The sequence below is a fragment of the Oncorhynchus clarkii genome, chromosome 20, assembly GCF_045791955.1.
Source record: "Oncorhynchus clarkii lewisi isolate Uvic-CL-2024 chromosome 20, UVic_Ocla_1.0, whole genome shotgun sequence".
In the NCBI taxonomy this organism is placed as follows: domain Eukaryota; kingdom Metazoa; phylum Chordata; class Actinopteri; order Salmoniformes; family Salmonidae; genus Oncorhynchus; species Oncorhynchus clarkii.
Window position 1 is genome coordinate 16756588 of NC_092166.1, and position 22908 is coordinate 16779495.

The 22908-nt window shown below is 45.4% G+C and overlaps 1 protein-coding gene across 3 annotated transcripts in view; it reads left to right on the forward strand.

The window, feature by feature from the left end:
* The window catches only part of LOC139377307 (glypican-5-like), a 220497-nt gene that overhangs the window by 8649 nt on the left and 188940 nt on the right, over positions 1-22908 (forward strand). For all 3 annotated transcript variants that reach the window (XM_071120325.1, XM_071120326.1, XM_071120327.1), the window contains exon 2: positions 8344-8505. In XM_071120325.1, coding sequence (XP_070976426.1) covers positions 8344-8505 — 162 coding nt within the window. The remainder of the gene's footprint in view (positions 1-8343; positions 8506-22908) is intronic.

The window sequence follows — 22908 nt, forward strand, 5'->3', positions numbered from 1 at the left end:
GTTGACTTTTCATTATCAGTTATGATAATGTAATATGAGAATGCAACTAGCAGTTTACTCACACATTCAGTACATGTGACACCATGTGTGACTCAAACCAGAACTCTGTTGCTGTAGGCACCCGTGTTCCTGTCAACCGAGCCATCAGAAGTCCTTGGCTGTGTCTGAATACCCATACTAGTGTACCACATAAACTGCGTTTGATCTAGTAGAATTCACTCGTCATTTCTGACACGTGTTTGACACGTGTTCGACACAGCTGATAATCAGATAGATTGGCACGCTGAATGGCGGGAGACAACGCAATTGCACATTAGATGTACTATTTTCGAAATGTCACATACTATAAAAAAAAAAAAAATCCTGCATGCTATTTAGTATGCTGTTATGGGTAATCGGACACGGTCACCGTTTTCGTCTTTGAGTTTGGCTTAGCTCCAACACAAAGACAGGGTTCACATCATGTGTTTATGTTAAGGGAATGGGAACGCAGGATGTTATCACGCTGCCACATCCTTGCCTGGTTAAAGCATCAAAGTGTCTGGCAGCAACTCTAAGCTAATGATGCCCTTTGATTCGTTGCACCTATTTTAGGCTCCTTCAAACAGGGCCTTCTCACATGGGAAGCACACACATCCCCTCCAACCCAACCTCTTCTATAGTCAATATAAAGCCTCAGAGTCTTTGGTATGCTTGTCTGTACCCCAGCTTCACAACCCTACCCGCTCAATAATGATCCCAGAAATCCCTCAACAGCTTTATCTCTCATAAAAGAGGACTTGTGTGGCTGTAGGCAAAAAAAACACAACAAACAAACTGCCAAGAGATGGAGTTGAAGGTATGGAAAATATTAAACATTTTCAATGAAAGTATCTCCAATGCCACTCATTACCATCTCACATAGATACAACTTTACAGCGTAGTTTGGTTAAATGCAATATTGTCCTTTCACTGTCTGTAGCCTTGACAAAGTGAGTTTGGCATGTCCTCAGCGGGTAACCAGCTCTGTTACAGAACTTCCCCACAACCTCTCAAATGTTCTCAGTCCAATCCCTGTCCCATCAGTGACATCCCAGTCTGAATCTGCTTAATGTGTCTGAGACAGGCTAGACTCAGGATCTCTTTTTGGATTTCAGTCTAAGTCATTGGTCTGGTGGGTGTTTATTGTATACCACCCATGCCCCTACCTTATTCAGTTTCTCTTCTGCACCGTAAACTGGCCGAAGGGAGCTTTCGTTGTGGATGCTCCTCTGCTCCTCAGGGATGTTAGTATTGAAAGAAGGCATCAGCAGCAGAGGCTAGCTGGTATTCTGGGAGAGTAAGCCCAGTAGTAAGGACCTCAGGGTCAGACAGCTGTCTGGACAGACAGTCAGAGTGCTGTGGATAGGGGGCCTGTGGCTGAAGCTGAACCTTCTTAACTGTTTTAAAGCACCCTCTTTGCAAACCTCTCTACCTCCACATCCAAAAGCCCCTAGTGCCCACCAACCCTGTCATCATCAAATAGTCTGCCAGTCCCCTATCCCCTGTTTCCACCCAACCTTCAACTCTTCTCACCCACATCCAACATTCCCTAATGTCCTCTGACTCTGTCCTCCATCCCTCTACCCCCACATCCAACATTCCCTAATGTCCTCTGACTCTGTCCTCCATCCCTCTACCCCCACATCCAACATTCCCTAATGTCCTCTGACTCTGTCCTCCATCCCTCTACCCCCACATCCAACATTCCCTAATGTCCTCTGACTCTGTCCTCCATCCCTCTACCCCCACATCCAACATTCCCTAATGTCCTCTGACTCTGTCCTCCATCCCTCTACCCCCACATCCAACATTCCCTAATGTCCTCTGACTCTGTCCTTCATCCCTCTACCCCCACATCCAACATTCCCTAATGTCCTCTGACTCTGTCCTCCATCCCTCTACCCCCACATCCAACATTCCCTAATGTCCTCTGACTCTGTCCTCCATCCCTCTACCCCCACATCCAACATTCCACCAGTCCACTAAGCCTCAAGTGACCCGTCTGCTTCAACCCCTCTGCAATCCTCTGACCCACATCCAACTGCTCCCAGGGCCCCCCGGACCCTGCCCTCAACCTCTTTGCCCCCACATCCAATAACCCACTAGACCCCTAGCACCCAAAATCCAACAATCTAACAGTCTACCAAGCTCCAAGTGCCCCCCGGCCCCAACCCTCTCCTCAACCCGTCTGACCCACATCCAAGCCGCCTCGCCCCCCGGCCCCAACCCTCTCCTCAACCCGTCTGACCCACATCCAAGCCGCCTCGCCCCCCGGCCCCAACCCTCTCCTCAACCCGTCTGACCCACATCCAAGCCGCCTCGCCCCCCGGCCCCAACCCTCTCCTCAACCCGTCTGACCCACATCCAAGCCGCCTCGCCCCCCGGCCCCAACCCTCTCCTCAACCCGTCTGACCCACATCCAAGCCGCCTCGCCCCCCGGCCCCAACCCTCTCCTCAACCCGTCTGACCCACATCCAAGCCGCCTCGCCCCCGGGCCCCAACCCTCTCCTCAACCCGTCTGACCCACATCCAAGCCGCCACGCCCCCTGGCCTCTGGCTCTGGATCCCAACACTGCCAGCTTGACGCTTGAAAAAGCTAGACATTTCTGGCACGATTCAGGGCCGTCCAAAAATGCAGGTATGTGGCAGAGCCCCTTTTGAGCCATGTTTTCTTTCAACACGGACCCGCCCAAGCACAGCAAATCAATACAGAGTAAATATCCTTCAAGTTCACTGGATGAGACAACTACAAAAGGAACACAGCGCTTCCTGAGATGGAAGAGTCCGGTAGAGAGCGATGAAGCAACATAGGAGGACCAAACTCCTGCATTAATCAGCTGCTTTTCCACAAACTTATTCCTGTTCTCTGAAAAACATGTCCAAACAGCAGCGTCAGGAAATCACCAGCCTCCCCGTCAACAACCTATCCAAATCAAAACTACATTTCCACTCCTTATTGACCAGATGTGGGCCGTCATTGTAAATAAGATTTTGTTCTTAATTGACTTGCCTAGTTGAATTAAGGTTAAATAAAAAAAATTAAATGTATTTGTGATGCAAGCAAATTGGGTCCGGGGATGTTTTTTAAGGACGGCTCACTGGTTACCAAGGGCACTTTTCTACCATTAAGACTGTCTCCTGCTTTTAACCGCAGGAGTTTTGACTTGTGCACTCAGGGGTACTGAGACGTGGCGGAAGTAATTGTGAATAGAGCGGTGGCATAATACGTAATAATGATCCCCAATTAGAGGCAACGATCATCAGCTGCCTCCAATTGGGAACCATACTCACACCAACATAGAAATATTAGACTAGAACACCCCTAGTCACGCTCTGACCTATTGCACCATAGAGAATCCCAAGGGCTCTCTATGGTCAGGGCGTGACAGCTGAGTTGAGATCATTCTGACTCTGCACTCTGTGCGTGTGAATGTCTGGCCAGGCAGAACAGGCAGAGCGGTCCACACACTGATCGCTAATTAACCACCAGGACCTGTAGAGTTGGGCCTTGCTTTGCCCCACCAGCTCTCTTGGGTCTGTATCAAATCACATTAGTGCTAAGAGACTGGAGGTATGCGCTACAAGAGACTCACACATTGTTCTATAGGGGGCAGGAGGTTTGCCCTATAAGGGACTTAAGCCATGTTGGGACCATGAGCTACAATGGCTGTTGAAAATAAGATTTTGTCTAGAGGACATTGTCATAGTAACTGACTATATCTTAGACTCAACATCCTCAACTCTAATCCCAACTCTAATCCCAGATATTACGTTTACACAAAGGTAGGATTAGCAAAGGTAAATTCAATAGGTTGTGAATCACTTGCTATTGTTCAGTTCACTTTGACATTGGACTATTTATTTGCAAAGACCCAATAATAGAATCTGTTTGTACCTTCATCCCACAACCATGAAAACACTGGCTCTACTCATCAGTGTTCAATAAAGTACATAACAGCAATCTACCCACACTGTGGAAAACATGCATTAGACCTTGGTTCTAATCAATGTTCTGGAATATTCCTGACACCGTCGACCTGCCTTGATAACGGTGGTTGGTGGTTGTAGCTCCCAAAGTCTTTGTGGGAATCACATTCTCCCCTGTCGCTAGATATTAGTTTCATATTAGAGATAACACACAACGTGGCGAGCCAGCCAGGAGAGAAAGGGTCAGGGACATAGAGAGAGAAGGATTGTGGGAAAGAGACAAGGAGAGGTGGGGTCAGGAACAGAGAGAGTGAGAGGTCTGGGATAGAGAGAGTGTGAGACGAGGTCAACATTGTGCTTGGCGCCAAGAACAATGGCCTGGAGACAGACAGACAGACAGAGAGAGAGAGAGAGAGAGACAGAGAGAGAGACAGAGAGAGACAGAGAGAGAGAGAGAGACAGAGAGAGAGAGAGAGAGACAGAGAGAGAGAGAGACAGAGAGAGAGACAGAGAACAGGAGGAAATAAAGAACCAGACAGAAGAAGGTAGGGAGTTGGGGGACAGAATAAAGGAGGGAGACAGACAGAGGGAGAGTGGAGAAACGTGTGTAGGTCAAGCCAGTCGTGACTCCACTCTTCAGAGATTGGAACAGATGGGGGCTCAGTGGACTCTCTGGGTAATTAAGTTACAGCCATGTGTGACAAGGGACATGCCAAACAAATGAGAGAGAGAGAGAGAAAGAGAGAGATAAAGAGAGAGAGAGAGAGAGAGAGAGAGAGAGAGAGAGAGAGAGAGAGAGAGAGAATGAGCCAAGTGCGACCCTATTGTGTTTCAGGGGTGGATTTGGACTAGGGAAGCACTAGTCACTAGCCCCGGCATATAGGCCCATGCTTTCGGGGTCCGGTTACCCCACCACCTGCGCCCCACTCCCCTCGACTTTCCACCCAACCCCCAAAATGAGTTATCATATCAGCCACAGCCTTATGAGTAACCGTCTGGAGGGGACGGGGACGGGGACAGCAAGGGGGACAAGGGGATTAGGGACAGCAAGGGGGGTGAGGGTGGGGGGGAACAGCTAGGGGGATGGGGTGGTGGGGGACAGCAAGGGGGGCGAGGGTGGGGGGGACAGCTAGGGGGACGGGGTGGTGGGGGACAGCAAGGGGGGTGAGGGTGGGGGGGAACAGCTAGGGGGATGGGGTGGTGGGGGACAGCAAGGGGGGCGAGGGTAGTGGGGGACAGCTGGAGGACAAGGGTGGTGGGGAACAGCTAGGGGGACGAGGGGGATGAGGGGGATGGGGGACACCAAGGGGGGTGGGGACAGCTAGGTGGACGGGGTGGTGGGGGACGAGGGTGGTGGGGGACAGATAAGGGGACAAGGGTGTTGGGGACAGCAAGGGGGAACAGGTGGAGGGTGAGAGTTTTAATATCACATTCTCTGCCCTGCTAATTGTGGCCAGCCTCTGTGATGTCATGGCCTTGTTTATATATGTAACTGACAGTATGAGAGGGGCCGAGGAGGGTGTCAGGCAGCGTGTCACGACAGGGTGGACTGACTCTAGTGTGGGAACTGTGTTGATGTCATGGTGCCTGATTGAGCCTCACTTAGGATCATATTAGAACGTATTAGATCATTGCCTTTCATAGGGTTTATTTCGACCCAAGATATGGCCAGTGCTAGTCCAGTTTATAGGGGGATGTAAATGTTGTTACTTAAATGTGTGTGTGTGTGTGTGTGTGTGTGTGTGTGTGTGTGTGTGTGTGTGTGTGTGTGTGTGTGTGTGTGTGTGTGTGTGTGTGTGTGTGTGTGTGTGTGTGTTAGCATAGGCTATAGGCCTATGTGCAAGCGCATTCACCAATACTATTTATACTCCAGGCAGAGCTTGTATTTTTAGCAGTAAGCTAAGCATGTACAGTATGACATCTTATATGATTGTATGTACTTTGTCTTGTTTTCTCCTCTTTTTAAATAATAATATAATATGTTTCTGAACACTTCTACGTGAATATTTACAGATAGTCATGAATGAATGGTGAGTAATGATGAGTGAGAAAGGTACGGATGCACAAAGATGTCCCCAAAGCATGCTAACCTTTCACCATTGCTGGTAACAGGGAAAGTTAGCATTTTTGGGGGGTACAATATTTATGCCTCTGTAACATTTTCACAATTAATTCATGATTATCTGCAATCATGGTCGCACCCACATGAATGTAAAAGTGTTCAGAAACATATTCTATTCTTATTTACAATAAAAGTGACTCCAAAATGACACAGTACATTATTTACCATTCATTTCTATTTGGAAAGAGAAACGAGGATACCTAGTCAGTTGCACAACTGAATGCATTTAACCGAAATATGTCTCCCGCATTTATCCCAACCCCTCTGAATCACAGAAATGCGGTTAAATGCAGACATAATTGTGCACAATAATATCCGAAACACAACCAAAACAACCTGCAAATGTATCCAACGAGTTTGTGGAGTCGAAAGCGTGATGTATTGATTTATATATTTTGGATTCTACCTTTATTTAACGAGGCAAGTCAGTGGAGTCATTGCGTGCTAGGAATATGGGACCAACACTTTTTCTTAAATGTAACACACTATAAATGAATTTGTCCTTATATTTATGACACCTTTAAATGTAGGAACTAGATACATAAAGTGCATTCATTTCTAAACGGTAAAACAGATACAGAGCCTTCGGAAAGTATTCAGACACCTTGACTTTTTCCACATTTTGTTAGGTTACGGCTTTATTCTAAAATTGATTACATTGTTTTTCCCCCTCATCAACCTACACACAATACCCCATAATGACAAAGCCAAAACAGGTTTTTTGAAATATCACATTTACATAAGTATTCAGACCCTTTACTCAGTACTTTGTTGAAGCACCTTTGGCAGTGATTACAGCCTTGAGTCTTCTTGGGTATAACGCTACAAGCTTGGCACACCTGTATTTGGGGAGTTTCTCCCATTCTTCTCTGCAGATCGTCTTAAGCTCTGTCAGGTTGGATTGGGAGCGTTGCTGCACAGCTATTTCCAGGTCTCACCAGAGATGTAGATCAGATTAAAGTCCGGGCTCTGGCTGGGCCACTTAAGGACATTCAAAGATATGTCCCGAAGCCACACCTGTATTGTCTTGGCTGTGTGCTTAGGGTCGTTGTCCTGTTGGAAGGTGAACCTTCGCCCCAGTCTGAGGTCCTGAGCTCTCTGGAGCAGGTTTTCATCAAGGATCTCTGTACTTTGCTCCGTTCGTCTTTCCCTCGATCCTGACTAGTTTCCCAGTCCCTGCTGCTGAAAGACATCCCCACAGCACGATGCTGCCACCACCATGCTTCACCGTCGGGATGTAGCCAGGTTTCCTCGAGACGTGACGCTTGGCATTCAGGCCAAAGAGTTCAATCTTGGTCAGACCAGAGAATGTTGTTTATCATGGTCTGAAAGTGTTTAGGTGCCTTTTGGAAAACTCAAAGCGGGCTGTCATGTGCCTTTTACTGAGGAGTGGCTTCCATCTGGCCACTCTACCATAAAGGCCTGATTGGTGGAGTGCTGCAGAGATGGTTGTCCTTCTGGAAGGTTCTCCCATCTCCACAGAGGAACTCTGTCAGATTGACCATCGGGTTCTTTGTCACCTCCCTGACCAAGGCCCTTCTCCCCCGATTACTCAGTTTGGCTGGTCGGCCAGCTCTAGGGAGTCATGGTTGTTCCAAACTTCATCCATTTAAGAATGATGGAGACAACTGTGTTCTTGGGGACCTTCAATGCTGCAGAAATGTTTTTGTACCCTTCCCCAGATCTGTGCCTTGACACAATCCTGTCTCGGAGCTCTACGGACAATTCCTTTGACCTCATGTCTTGGTTTTTGCTCCAAATCCAAATCATGACCGATTGGTCATTCAATTGATTAATTGAATTTACCTCAGGTGGACTCCAATCAAGTTGTAGAAACATCTCAAGGATGATCAATGGAAACAGGATGCACCTGAGCTCAATTTCAAGTCTCATAGCAATTTATTTTTTCTAAAACATAAAATAGCAACAACTTCTAAAAACCTGTTTTTTCTTTGTCATTATGGGGTATTGTGTGTAGATTGATGAGGGAAAAATGTAATTTAATATATTTTAGAATAAGGGTGTAATGTAACAAAATGTGGGAAAAGTCAAGGGGTCTGAATACTTTTCGAAGGCACTGTAGGCACTTTTCGAAGGCACCCCCAACGTACATATATATATTTGTGTTTTGTCTACATATACTTAAATAAATTGTTTCTTATAAGCCCATACAGGCTGGGCACCAATTGGTGTATGACACTGAAATAAAATAAATAAATGAATAAAATATACGCCTAATCCTGTTCTGTCTCCCTCTCCCTCTGTCCCATCAGATGTGGAGCTGTTGGTGTGTAAGCACCAGGGCCCGTCCTGCTGCACCCGCAAGATGGAGGAGAGCTACCAGGTGGCGGTGAGACGAGAGACCCTCCAGAATGTCCGCTCCTACAGCTTCGAGCTGAAGTACCTCATCTCCGGCCACGCTACCGCCTTCCAGGGTAAGAAGAAGGCCAGGGGAGAGGTGCGGTGGGATGGGAAGGGCTTGTAGTGAATAGTGATAGTAGGACAGGTGAGGGATATCAACCAAAAACATGGAGATAAAGGAACTCTTTCTGTTTTGAAAACGGGTACTTTTGGGCCAATTTGGCCAAAACCTCAATGTCCTGATCCACAAGAAAGGGAATGGAACATACGAGAGGACGCCACTTCATAGTACTTGAGTGAGGCCTGTGAACGTAGATCTTTGCTGACATACAGTTGAACTTGTCCTTATTTACCACCAACTAAAACAGTGGAAAACCAAACACGTTTATTTGTTTTGCTAGTTATTTGGAAGGAAGAAAAGTATAGGAATTCATCAACTTGTTTTTATTCCAATCCTCTGGCTCTATCTCTAGTTCAGGACTCTTCCTCTGATAGCTTTTTATTGGTCACGAGGGCACAGCTATCTTCTGTTCCCCTCAGTGGTTTTGGCAGTAGCTGGGTTGTGGAGAGGGTAGACTAGGAAGGGTATGTAGGGAGGGTTGGCAGTAGCTGGGTTGTGGAGAGGGTAGACTAGGGAGGGTAGGTAGGGAGGGTTGGCAGTAGCTGGGTTGTGGAGAGGGTAGACTAGGGAGGGTAGGTAGGGAGGGTTGGCAGTAGCTGGGTTGTGGAGAGGGTAGACTAGAAAGGGTATGTAGGGAGGGTTGGCAGTAGCTGGGTTGTGGAGAGGGTAGACTAGGGAGGGTTGGCAGTAGCTGGGTTGTGGAGAGGGTAGACTAGGGAGGGTAGGTAGGGAGGGTTGGCAGTAGCTGGGTTGTGGAGAGGGTAGACTAGGAAGGGTATGTAGGGAGGGTTGGCAGTAGCTGGGTTGTGGAGAGGGTAGACTAGGGAGGGTAGGTAGGGAGGGTTGGCAGTAGCTGGGTTGTGGAGAGGGTAGACTAGGGAGGGTAGGTAGGGAGGGTTGGCAGTAGCTGGGTTGTGGAGAGGGTAGACTAGGAAGGGTATGTAGGGAGGGTTGGCAGTAGCTGGGTTGTGGAGAGGGTAGACTAGGGAGGGTAGGTAGGGAGGGTTGGCAGTAGCTGGGTTGTGGAGAGGGTAGACTAGGGAGGGTAGGTAGGGAGGGTTGGCAGTAGCTGGGTTGTGGAGAGGGTAGACTAGGGAGGGTAGATAGGGAGGGTTGGCAGTAGCTGGGTTGTGGAGAGGGTAGACTAGGGAGGGTAGGTAGGGAGGGTTGGCAGTTGCTGGGTTGTGGAGAGGGTAGACTAGGGAGGGTATGTAGGGAGGGTTGGCAGTAGCTGGGTTGTGGAGAGGGTAGACTAGAGAGGGTATGTAGGGAGGGTTGGCAGTAGCTGGGTTGTGGAGAGGGTAGACTAGGGAGGGTAGGTAGGGAGGGTTGGTAGTAGCTGGGTTGTGGAGAGGGTAGACTAGGGAGGGTAGGTAGGGAGGGTTGGCAGTAGCTGGGTTGTGGAGAGGGTAGACTAGGGAGGGTAGGTAGGGAGGGTTGGCAGTAGCTGGGTTGTGGAGAGGGTAGACTAGGGAGGGTATGTAGGGAGGGTTGGCAGTAGCTGGGTTGTGGAGAGGGTAGGCTAGGGAGGGTAGGTAGGGAGGGTTGGCAGTAGCTGGGTTGTGGAGAGGGTAGACTAGGGAGGGTAGGTAGGGAGGGTTGGCAGTAGCTGGGTTGTGGAGAGGGTAGACTAGGGAGGGTTGGCAGTAGCTGGGTTGTGGAGAGGGTAGACTAGGGAGGGTAGGTAGGGAGGGTTGGCAGTAGCTGGGTTGTGGAGAGGGTAGACTAGGGAGGGTAGGTAGGGAGGGTTGGCAGTAGCTGGGTTGTGGAGTGAGTATGGAGTGTAGAGAGTAGCTCTGGAATGGGTGGGGGGTATGTATTGTTGGCAGTTAGCTGTATTGTGGAGAGGCAGAGGGAGCATGAAGACTTGCGAGAGTATAGACTGCACTGCACACAGGCCCAACTCGGAGCCTCTTGCCTGCTATAGTTTATAGGCAGAAGTCTGTCCGCTGTGCCACTTTCTGCCTGCTTGGCTCTTTCTATCTGAGGGCAGCAGTGGATGGATGGTTGGCAGATCTGAATGGTCCAGCTCCGGCTGGTTCGGTTGCCAGAGGGGCTTTTACTGGGCCAAGCGAGGCCAGGCACCTGCCAAGCTCCCCCTGCCTTGTCTTCCCCCGATCAGGGTGACTGGTAATTGCAATGTCATTTAAAATTCCCACATTTTCTAAGCGGACAGCTTTTTTCTCCCAACCTCCAACGCTATCCCACAGAGTCTGCTGGTGAGAGGTTCTGAATGTTTTTGCTGTTGAAGGAATTTGTGAGCCATGCAATTTGTTTTATACGACAATGTACTGTGTGCATAGGCATTTTGCTGGACAGTTTTGTTTTATGATTGTTGTTTGGATACAAATGGTTGTTGGACTGCAATATGGAAATGTGCATTCATGATATATACTGTATTTCTCCTCAATTCCAGCCATGGATATGAATAGTTTTATAGTTTTATAGTTTTATTTTTTTAAATAACATTTTTGTCCTTCACATTTTCTAACAGTCCATTTATATTTGGGTGAGGTTTTTGTCTCGCCTGAGTCGCCTCGTTTCACTGCCAAAAATAAAATGAAACCATCTAGTGTTCAGCGAAATAACAACACAATGTCATATACAGGTAGCCTAGTCAAATAATTAACATCCAATTACATTAACCGCTACTCTCTCGCTGGAATTCCACTAACGGTCCGTATGTAGCCAAACGTAGCTGCTGCTCATGTTGGTATCTGTACTGATGCCGCAAAATCTATGACAGGGAGACATAGTGGAGTGGTAACTCCCGACGCCACTTGGGTACACTGCAGCATCCACCGAGAGGCTCTTGCTGCCAAGGGAATGCCTGACAGCTTGAAAGACATTTTGGACACTACAGTGAAAATGGTTAACTTTATTAAAGCAAGGCCCCTGAACTTTTGTGTATTTTCTGCACTAATAATCAATCAATCAATCCAATTTATTTATAAAGCCCTTCTTACATCAGCCGATGTCACAAAGTGCTGTACAGAAACCCAGCCTATAACCCCAAACAGCAAGCAATGCAGATGTAGAAGCACGGTGGCTAGGAAAACTCCCTAGAAAGGCCCGAACTTAGGAAGAAACCTAGAGAGGAACCAGGCTATGAGGGGTGGCCAGTCCTCTTCTGGCTGTGCCGGGTGGAGATTATAACAGAACATGGCCAAGATGTTCAAACGTTTATAGATGACCAGCAGGGTCAGATAATAATAATCACAGTGGTTGTAGAGGGTGCAACAGGTCAGAACCTCAGGAGTAAATGTCAGTTGGCTTTTCATTGCCGATCATTCAGAGTTAGAGACAGCAGGTGCGGTAGAAAGAGAGTCCAAAACAGCAGGTCCGGGACAAGGTAGCACGTCTAGTGAACAGGTCAGGGTTCCATAGCCGCAGGCAGAACAGTTAAAACTGGAACAGCAGCATGACCAGGTGGTCATCAGGCCAGGTAGTCCTGAGGCATGGTCCTAGGGCTCAGGTCCTCTGAGAGAGAGAGAAAAAGAGAGAGAGAAAGAGAGAAAAAGAGAGAGAATTAGAGGGAGCATACTTAAATTCACACAGGACACTGGATAAGACAGGATAATTACTCCAGATATAACAGACTGACCCTAGCCCCCCGAAACATACACTATCGTTCAAAAGTTTGGGGTCACTTAGAAATGTCCTTATTTTTGAAAGAAAGGCAAAAAAAAATTGTCCATTGAAATAGCCTCAAATTGATCAGAAATACAGTGTAGACATTGTTAATGTTGTAAATGACTGTTGTCGCTGGAAACGGCTGATTTTCATGGAATATCTACATAGGTGTACAGAGGCCCATTATAAGCATCCATCACTCCTGTGTTCCAATGGCACGTTGTGTTAGCTAATCCAAGCTTATCATTTTAGAAGGCTAATTGATCATTAGAAACCCCTTTTCCAATTATGTTAGGACAGCTGAAAACGGTTGTTCTGATTAAAGAAGCAATAAAACTGGCCTTCTTTTAGCCTAGTTGAGTATCTGGAGCATCAACATTTGTGGGTTCGATTACAGGCTCAAAATGGGCAGAAACAAAGTACTTTCTTCTGAAACTCGTCAGTCTATTCTTGTTGTGTTCGGCGCATGTGGCAAGTAAAGTTTGATTTGATTTGTAGCCCTATGTAGATATTCCATTCAAAAAATCAGCCCTTTCCAGCTACAATAGTAATTTCAAACATTAACAATGTCTGCACTGTATTTCTCATCAATTTGATGTTATTTGAATGGGGGAAAAAATGGTTTTCTTTCAAAAACGAGGCCATTTCTAAGTGACCCCAAAATTTTGAACAGTAGTGTAAACTACGCAATGATATGGGCGGCGGCCATGTAATGCTTTTACAACATGCAGAAGTGCTCTTAAAGTTTTCTTTCCTGACCATAATTTTCACTTGTCTTACCCCTTCCATGATGACGAGTTTCTCACACGACTGGCCTATCTGGGTGATGTTTTTTCTCGCCTGAATGATCTGAATCTAGGATTACAGGGACTCTCTGCAACTATATTCAATGTGCGGGACAAAATTGAGGCTATGATTAAGAAGTTGGAGCTCTTCTCTGTCTGCATTAACAAGAACAACACACAGGTCTTTCCATCATTGTATTACTTTTTGTGTGCAAATCAACTCAAGCTTACGGACAATGTCAAATGTGAAATTGCGAAGCGCAATTAGTTGGAGTGCGCAATTACGCAGGTACTTTCCCGAAACGGATGACACAAACAACTGGATTCGTTATCCCTTTCATGCCCTGCCTCCAGTCCACTTACCGATATCTGAACAAGAGAACAACATCGAAATTGCAACTAGCGGTTCTGTGAAAATTGAATTTAATCAGAAGCCACAGCCAGATTTCTGGATTGGGCTGTGCTCAGAGTATCCTGCCTTGGCAAATCGCGCTGTTAAGACACTGATGCCCTTTTTAACCACATACCTATGTGAGAGTGGATTCTCAGCCCTCACCAGCATGAAAACTAAATACAGGCACAGACTGTGTGGAAAATGATTTAAGACAGACTCCAAAACAATCCTACATTGCAGTTATGTGCATCCTTTCAAGCACACCCTTCTCATTAACCTGTGGTGAGTTATTCAACATTTTCGATTAACAAATAAGGTTTTATATGTAAGATGATTAAATAAAGAGCAAAATTATTGATTATATTATTATTTGTGCCCTGGTCCTATAAGAGCTCTTTGTCACTTCCCACGAGCTGGGTTGTGACAAAAACTCACACTCAATCTTATGTTTAATCAATCAATCAATCAAATGTATTTATAAAGCCCTTCTTACATCAGCCGATGTCACAAAGTGCTGCACAGAAACACAGCCTAAAACCCCAAACAGCAAGCAATGCAGATGAAGAAGCACGGTTCTGTGAATTTTTTTATTGTATAGTGTGTGTGTGGCAGGCTTGCAATGATGGCAAAAAACAACAGTTGAGAGTGTGCTGACCCTGGTGCTAGAGGGGGTATGCAGCTGGAGGTTGAATGTCTGAAGGGGTACGGGACTATAAAAAGTTTGGGAACCACTGATCTAGCTAGTGGATGGATTAATTTGTCATTATGAACATAACTTCCTGCTTACCTCATGTCTGGAGCCTTCTGAAGTTAGGTCAGGTGCTCAACTGCTCATGTCTCCACAGAAATAGACTTAATCAACGATGGAACAACTAAAGAAGCCATGATGATGAAGGGGGTGATGTCAGTTGACTTGGTTCTTAGGGACATCTAAGGACAACTAGTCCCGTTGGCATGCTGTGTGGAGATTTGATGTGCGTTGCTGTGGAGAAAGTCAAGTAGGGGAGCGACTGTTAGCGGGGTGTTTAAATATCAGATGAAGTCACTTGTCATAACGGTGGAGCGGAGACATGCTTGGGGTGGGGAGATTGGTCCCTTTCTAAGTGCCCACTGGGCACAGACGTCAATTCAATGTCTATTCCACATTGGTTCAACATCATTTTCTGGAAATGATGTGGAAACAATGTTGATTCAACCAGTGTGCCCAATGGGTGATGTGTGTGTGTGTTTCAGACTGATTGAAGAGACTTGTGTGTTGTGTACCTATGACCCTCCTGTATCAGAATAGATTACAACATTAATAATAATGTCTCACCTCACCTCTCTGTTTCTGAGATGGTATGTTGTGCATTTAGAGTTGTTCCCCCCTCTCATCATCTCATCCAGTTCCAGATCTGGAAGGTTGGGCCTCTAGGTTTAGAAACTCTGTGGTTAAACCTCTCTCTGCTGGGCCAGGGCAGTCTGAATGTTCTGGTCAGAGGAGGCGGGCTGATCAGGCCAACTTATCTCAGTGAAGTTATTTCACTGTGTATGACTAGTAAACACACTGCTTGGCTCCACTGACTAGGTTGAAACATCACTGATGTTATTCTGCCTTCTGACATCCTCTTCACCTTTAACGTCAGACAGACAGCTCAAATACATTTCACAGAGATGGGTCACACTAACTAGGGATCAATGTTTAGGAGGCTAGGGGTCAGATACACAGAGAAAGGTCACACTAAGACCAGGGGGGTCAGGAGTTGTCAGCATTCCTACGTAAAAGCCTAATTGATAATGAGTGTTGGGACTAAAGGGAACGGGGTTTCGCTCCAGTCTAGTCTGAGTCTGAGCCAGACCAGATTAGACCAGAAGGGGCTTTGGTAGACAGAGGACCAGCCTGACTTGTCATAGTGCTCCAGCCAATCAGATATGGGCTAATCTCAAGCCTTTCATTGGCTGAGCCAGGCTGGAGCAGATGGACCAGACAATCATAGAACAGGCCTACGTGTGTATCTATGTAAGAGTGTACACTGGTTTCAGGAGGGTCAAGGAGTTTCAGCCACCATTCCAGACAGAGGAGGGAATCCACTGTGAGTCCATCAGTGATTACTGTCCAGTCCAGACACACTAACCACTTGTTTACTCTATGTCAACTCTGGTAGGGTTGGCAAGACTGTGTGTGTGTGTGTATGTGCGTGTGTGTTTATATATGCATGATTTTGTATGTTTGAGTATGCAAGAGTGTGTGTGTGTGTGTGCGCGCGTGTGTGACTGACTGTGTATGATGATTGAGTGTGAGTGATCAGATTACCCTAGCCCAGACCCTAACCTTATCCATGCAGTTGATGCAACATAGCTGACCCTGTATCAGTGGCCAGGGGCATGGGGACTGGACACTCAGCTAAATTCCATAGCTGTGTTGCAAATGGCACCCTATTCCCTATATTATGCACTACCTCTGACCAGGGCCCTGGACAAAAGTATTGCACTATATAGGGAAAAGGGTGCCATTTGGGACGCAGCTCATGTCAACCAATGAGTTGAGTTGAGGAATGTGTGTGTTGACACACTCCATCATCACCATGGATACATCTAACACACAGGTGAAATTATCATTAGCGGAAGTGTATTGGCATGACATTTTCAGGTGTTGATTGATTAGTCTGTTTATTCAAGTTATTTATGTGTATGTGTGTGTGCGTGTGTCAGTGTTTCCATTAGGAAAATGTGGGACTGGACATTTGACTGGCAGCCTTTCCATTTACCGGACATTTGAAAACTTTACCGGATCCATATGCATTGGGTGCGTAACCTGATCAGGTTGTCTACCCAGGGTGCTCAGAATGACACAATCACATTTAGATGATGATAGTTCATATTAATAGAACATACAAGTCAAGGATGCAACGATGTGCTGTCCTTCACAGTGAGTTCTGATGCCCACTTTCAACTTGTTAGAATAACTGTCCACATTTGCTTTTCCTCAGCCAACAAGATGACTAACAAACAACAAAATGACTATCCTATGTTAATCTACTATCCCCCATAGTAGAAAAGTTGACCTATTCTATTGGTCGGCTTGCCGAGAAAGAAATAGCCTATTCCAAACAGACTCTGGGACAGGTGTGGGACGATAGATCCCAAGTTCATACAACCAGTAGGCCTGTGTTACATAAAAAAAGTTCAAAAGAATCTTTAGCCTAAAATGTTGATTAACTATTATTATTTCACATTATAGGCTCAGCAATGTGCCAAGGCAGTAGGCTAACACAAATGTTCGTTCCATAATGCAATTAGCGGGACAACACCATTGTCAAAAGCGCACAGCACAAGCAAGCAGTTTCATGTGACAGAGATAAAAATATCCTTTAGAAATGTATAAAGAGGGGAGATCTAATATGCAACAACTACCATGGGTTTCTAAATGACTAGGATTGTGCCTTTGCCTACTGGACAATGAAAGAAAGTTGCTAAAAAAGAATTGCCTCCACAGACTGAAGTTGGCTAAGCTACTTTGAAGCAAGGTAAGACATTTTTATTGAACCTTTAGTTAACTAGGCAAGTCAGTTAATTCTAAAATACATTAAATATTTTTGTTCCCCTCTGCAATCTACACACAATACCCCATAATGACAAAGCAAAAACAGGTTTTTAGACATTTTTGCAAATTAATAACAAATATAAAACAGAAATACCTTATATACATAAGTATTCAGACAGTTTGCTATGAGATTCGAAATTGAGCTCAGGTGCATCCTGTTTCCATTGATCATCCTTGAGATGTTTCTACAACTTGATTGGAGTCCACCTGTGGTAAATTCAATTGATTGGACATGATTTGGAAAGGCACACACCTGTCTATATAAGGTCCCCACAGTTGACAGTGCATGTCAGAGCAAAAACCAAGCCGTGAGGTCAAAGGAATTGTCCGTAGAGCTCTGAGACAGGATTTTGTTGAGGCACAGATCTGGGGAAGGGTACCAAAACATTTCTGCAGCATTTAAGGTACCCAATAACACAGTTGCCGCCATCATTCTTAATTGGAAGAAGTTTGGAACCAACAAGACTCTTCCTAGAGTTGGCCCGCCCGGTCAAACTGAGAAATCGGGGAAGAATGGTCAGGGAGGTGACAAAGATTCCAATGGTCACTCTGACAGAGATCTAGTTCCTCTGTGGAGATGGGAGAACCTTCCAAAAGGACAACCATCTCTGCAGCACTCCACCAATCAGGCAATCTGACTTTCCTAGATAAATGTAAAAAGGTATATATTTTTATTTATGTGTTGACTGAATATACACAAGTGCTAAATTGCTAAATTGATGGTGAAGCCATAAAGCCTCCGCTACTTCAGGAAACAGCAGAGAGAGCACACCCCTATCCACATCGATGGTACCGCAGTAGAGAAGATGAAAAGCTTCAAGTTTCTCGACTGAAGAACAGTCTATGACTAGGGTGGCTGGAGTCTTTGACAATTTTTAGGCCCTTCCCCTGACACAGAGGTCCTGGATGGCAGGAAGCTTGGCCCCGGTTATGTACTGGGCTGTACGCACTACCCTCTGAAGTGCTTTGCAGTCGGAGGCCGAGCAGTTGCCATACCAGGCAGCTGTAAAACCTTTTGAGGATCTGAGGACCCATGCCAAATCTTTTAAGTCTCCTGATGGGGAATAGGTTTTGTCGTGCCCTCTTGGTATGCTTGGACCATGTTAGTTTGTTGGTGATGTGGACGCCAAGGAACTTGAAGCTCTCAACCTGCACCACTGTACCCCCACGATGAGAATGGGGGTGAGCTCGGTCCTCCTTTTCCTGTCATCATCACAATCATCTCCTTTGTCTTGGAATCTCTCCGACATTGCTCGTCCTAATATTATATATTTCTTAATTAACTCCATTCTTTTACTTTAGATTTGTGTATTGTTGTGAATTGTTAAATATTACTGCACTGTTGGCGCTAGGAACACAAGCATTTTGCTACACCTGCAATAACATCTGCTAAATATGTGTATGTGACAAATACAATTTGATTTGATTAAGCAAAAAAGAAAGGGGTTCACATATTTTCAAGACCTGAGTTATTTAATGTAGGTGTTTTATTTATTACATTTACTTGTGGAATGTTACCAAATAGATAACAACATTAGAAATAATAATCTGGTGGCATTGGTAGAGATTCAGGTGGAGAATGGAGTGAAGGTGCACTGTACTGTAAGTACACAACAAGGCCGTGGGCCATGTGTGAATGGTTTAGCAGCCTTTCCAATCAAATGGAATACAAAAGAAGCCATCCAACCTTGATTGGCTATTAGCAGGACAATAGACTCTTGCTGAGTTTAGGGGCTTTAAATGTATTAATGGATGTTTGCGAGGCATGTCACTTCACCCATTATTTGCATAGCCCACCACATGCACTGTTTTCTAGCCACATCTGGAGGGATCCATAACGAATTACTATGGGAATTAATATCACTGAATGACATAAATATTGGAATGAAGTAGGATAATGCAATTGAAGGCAACAAATGGTTGCTTACTGAAACTGTGACGTTTGTCGTCGGAAGGAGACCAAGGTGCAGCGTGGTAAGTGTTCATGATACTTTAATTACTCAGAACACCAAACAAAAACAACAAAAGAATAACGAACGTCACGTTCTGCAGACCCAATCAGAGACAACGATAAACAGCTGCCTCTGATTGGGAACCACACTCGGCAAAAAACAAAGAAATCGAAAACATAGAAATAAAGAAACTAGAATGCCCACCCTAGTCACACCCTGGCCTAACCAAAATAGAGAATAAAAGCCTCTCGTGACAGAAACACCCAAATATCCAATTGTTATAACAGGATTTGAAGCAATAGCCTACCCGTGTCTGGTCAACAATTTCAGCACCACATTGCCCTACTCTGAGACAAGCATGGGGACTAGTCTTGATTTTTATAACCTTTATTTAACTAGGCTAGTCAGTTTATAACAAATTCTTATTGACAATGATGGCCTAGGAACGGTGGGTAAACTGCCTTGTTCAGGGGCAGAACGACCTTAGATGTCTGCTCGGGGATTCAATCTAGCAACCTTTCGGTTAGTGGCCCAATGCTCTAACCACTACCTGCCGCCCCAAATGGTATTGTCCAAACATGGGTTGATAAATCAATCAGATTTTCATTTTCGCTGAATCTCCATTTGGGTATTGGTTAGCCTACAATTAGGGTGTGGAAATGTTAGGATTATTTTGCTCTTCACTCGCAGTTGTTAAGTAGCCTAGGCCTACTCCCAACCGGTAACGTTGTACAGCGCCATATTTTCCTAACTAAAACACTGAGGCCTACATAGGCTACTGTAAAATGTATTTGAGTTTTTCTTGGAATAGAAACACCATAATATTAATTGATTTAATCAAGCTACATTTCTAACAGTATGAACAACACAACAAATACAAAAATAATTTACAAACTAATTCAAATCAATCTCATATAGACTGTTCTAACAAAAAAAGGTTTGAAAGTCTAGTACAGCCAATATTAAAGGCAGTCAAATGCATTTGTGAATTCAATCGCTTTAGCCGACACTTTGTGGTTTATACTCTGTGGTGTATATTGAAGTAGGCCTTTATGCCAATAAGTAAGTTAAGCTAAAACAGCTACAGTTAACAGGACTCTTAGGCCTACAGCTCCATGTCATTTCAATAACTTAACTTCTCAAAGATGCCCTCTGGTGGTCCAACTAGCATTAATGGTAACAATGGCTGACAGTAAAATACTATGACGTCGTGCACTCCAATGTGCCATACCATTTCGCAGCACCCCACAAGCTATGGTGCAGTATGACTTAACTTAAGGAAGAACCACTGTAGGCCCTCCTCCTGTGAACGCCTGTCTTCCTGGACTCCTACGCAGGGGGGTTCAGTCACTGTTCAGTTCAACTCGTGTCTGTCTGTCATTCCCTCAGGAGGTTTCTGTTTGACTGTCTCTGTGTCACACTCTGTCTCTCTATGAGGAGCATGTGTGTCTGTATCCTCAATGGAGTTTGTAACGCTGTGGTACCTCTCTCTCTCTCTTTCCGTCTCTCTTTCTCTGTCTCTGTCTCTCTCTCTCTCTCTTTCTTTCTCCCACTCCCTCTCTTTCCCATCGTCTTTCCTAGGCACTAGTCTGCAGAGACAGGCAGACAGGCAGAGACAAAAGCTCTCCCAATTTAAAGCTCTCCTCAATCTCCTGTTTATGAACCTTCTTTCACCATCCAGTATTAAGACAAGGGGAAATTCCATTAGTATTGTTTTGTTTGTGTGCGTGTGTGCGCTTGGGTGTGAGTGTGCTGGTGTGTGTGTGCTTCTATATTTCCCACAGGCTCAATTATGATCTACCTCGATGGCTCTCAGTGGCATAGGAACAAACACATATTTTATGACTTAATAGAAGTTTGACTATTATATTGTAAACAATGGCGAAAGTGTGTGTGTCTTCATAGGCTCTTTGTTCTGTCTTGTCTTTCTGAGCCAACCATCTCATAAAATAATTGTTATCTTGACGGCAATCTCTCTTTCTCTTACTTTTCCTTCCATTTGATCTCTCTCTACCTACCCACTTTGTCTCCCTCTCTCTCTCTCTCCCTCTCTCCCCCTCTCTCTCTCTCTCTCTCTCTCTCTCTCTCTTCTCAATTCAATTCAATTCAATTCAAGGGCTTTTTGGGAAACATATGTTAACATTGCCAAAGCAAGTGAAATAGATAATAAACAAAAGTGAAATAAACAATAAAAAATTAACAGTAAACATTACAATCACAAGTTTCAAAGGAATAGTCATGTTATGACTTTGTAGTGTTATAATGATGTGCAAATAGTTAAAGTACAAAAGGGAAAATAAATAAACATAAATATGGGTTGTTTTTACAGTTATGTTTGTTCTTCACTGTTTGCCCTTTTCTTGTGGCAACATTTTGAGAATTCTTGGTTTGTCAGCGGACCCCAGACCTCACAACCATAAAGGGCAATGGGTTCTATAACTGAGTATTTTCAGTCAGCGCGTCCCGAGTAGCGCAGTGGTCTAAGGAACTGCATCGCAGTGCTTGAGGCGTCACTACAGCCCCGGGTTATATCCAAAGCTGTCAGAGTCAGCCGTGACCGGGAGACCCAGATGGCGCACAATTGTCCCAGCGTCGTTCGGGTTAGGGGAGAGTTTGGCCGGCCGGGATTTCATTGTGCACTAGCGACTCCTTGTGGCGGGCCAGATACCTGCAAACTGACTCTGGTCGCCAGTTGGACGTTGTTTCCTCTGATACATTGGTGTGGCTGGTTTCCGGGTTAAGCAAGCAGTGTGTCAAGAAGCAGTAGGGCTAGTTTTATTTTTTTGCTGACAGATTCTAATTGGGATGTCGAATTTTATGTTCCTTTTCATTGCGTAGAAGGCCCTTCTTGCCTCTCATCTCGTTTACAGCTTTGTGGAAGTTACTCTCTCTCTCTCTCCTTATTTCTGTCTCTGTGTGCAGATGTTTTGAGGGGTCGTAGTTATGACTCCAGAGAACATCATGGAGACATTTGTGCTAGTCTACACCATGAGGACATGTTATGTTTAAATGAGCAAAGATTTCCATCTCCAATTCATCATGTCCCATTCAATCATATTGGAGGACATGTGGGAGACAAAGTGTTTGTGTGTCTCTGTGTGTGTGCGTGTGGGTGCGTGTGTGTGTATGAGTGGAGTGGGGGAGTGGTGTCTGACGAGTTTCCCCCCCCAGGAAGGGTCCCTTCCCCAAAGAGAGAGGGAAGACTCAGTCCCCCTAGAGAACGTAGTGAAAGAACAAAGGGAGTGAAAGAGGAGAGAAAAATCTCAAAGCCTCTCGGTCATAAAATCACAGTAAAGCCCTTCGAAATTACAGTATCTGTCCTTTTCATCCCCCTCTCTCACCACACTGAGAATGTGTGAAAACTCAGCAAATGAGGAAGTTAGGGCTTCTATGGACGGGAGAGAGAGAGAGAGAGAGATACAAATAATGAAAGAGGGAGAGGGTGCTTATTGTAGTATATGGGGACGAGTTAGATAGTGAGAGAAGGAGTGGTGATGTGGGTGAAGGTGAGTGCATCATTGTGTGTGTGTGTGTGTGTGTGTGTGTTCACGTGTATGTGTGCATTGTAATGTACTGTTGCTGATGTCAGTGCTATGTGGTAACCCCCCCCCCCCCCTAGAGACACACCCTCTGCCCCCCACACCCTCTCTCTTGGTTAGGAAATGTGCTATCTAGAACCTGAAAGAGTCCTTCGGCTGTCCCCATAGGTGAACCCTTTGAGGAACCCTTTTTGGTTCCATGTAGAATTCTTTCCACAGAGGGTTTTACATTAAACCCAAAAGGGTTCTACCTGGATCCAAATAGTTTCTGCTATGGCGACAGCCTTTTGAAACCCTTTTTTCTAAGTGTGTACCCCCTCATTAGTCAGAATCCTCACCTCCAATTTCACAATTACAAGGATCTAATAAACAGATAATGATCACAAGGAATTTCCTGATGAATCAGCAAAAAGTCACATCCCTGTCTGATCCTCCTCCTCCCAGTCCCCTCCTCTCATCCCCCACTTTTC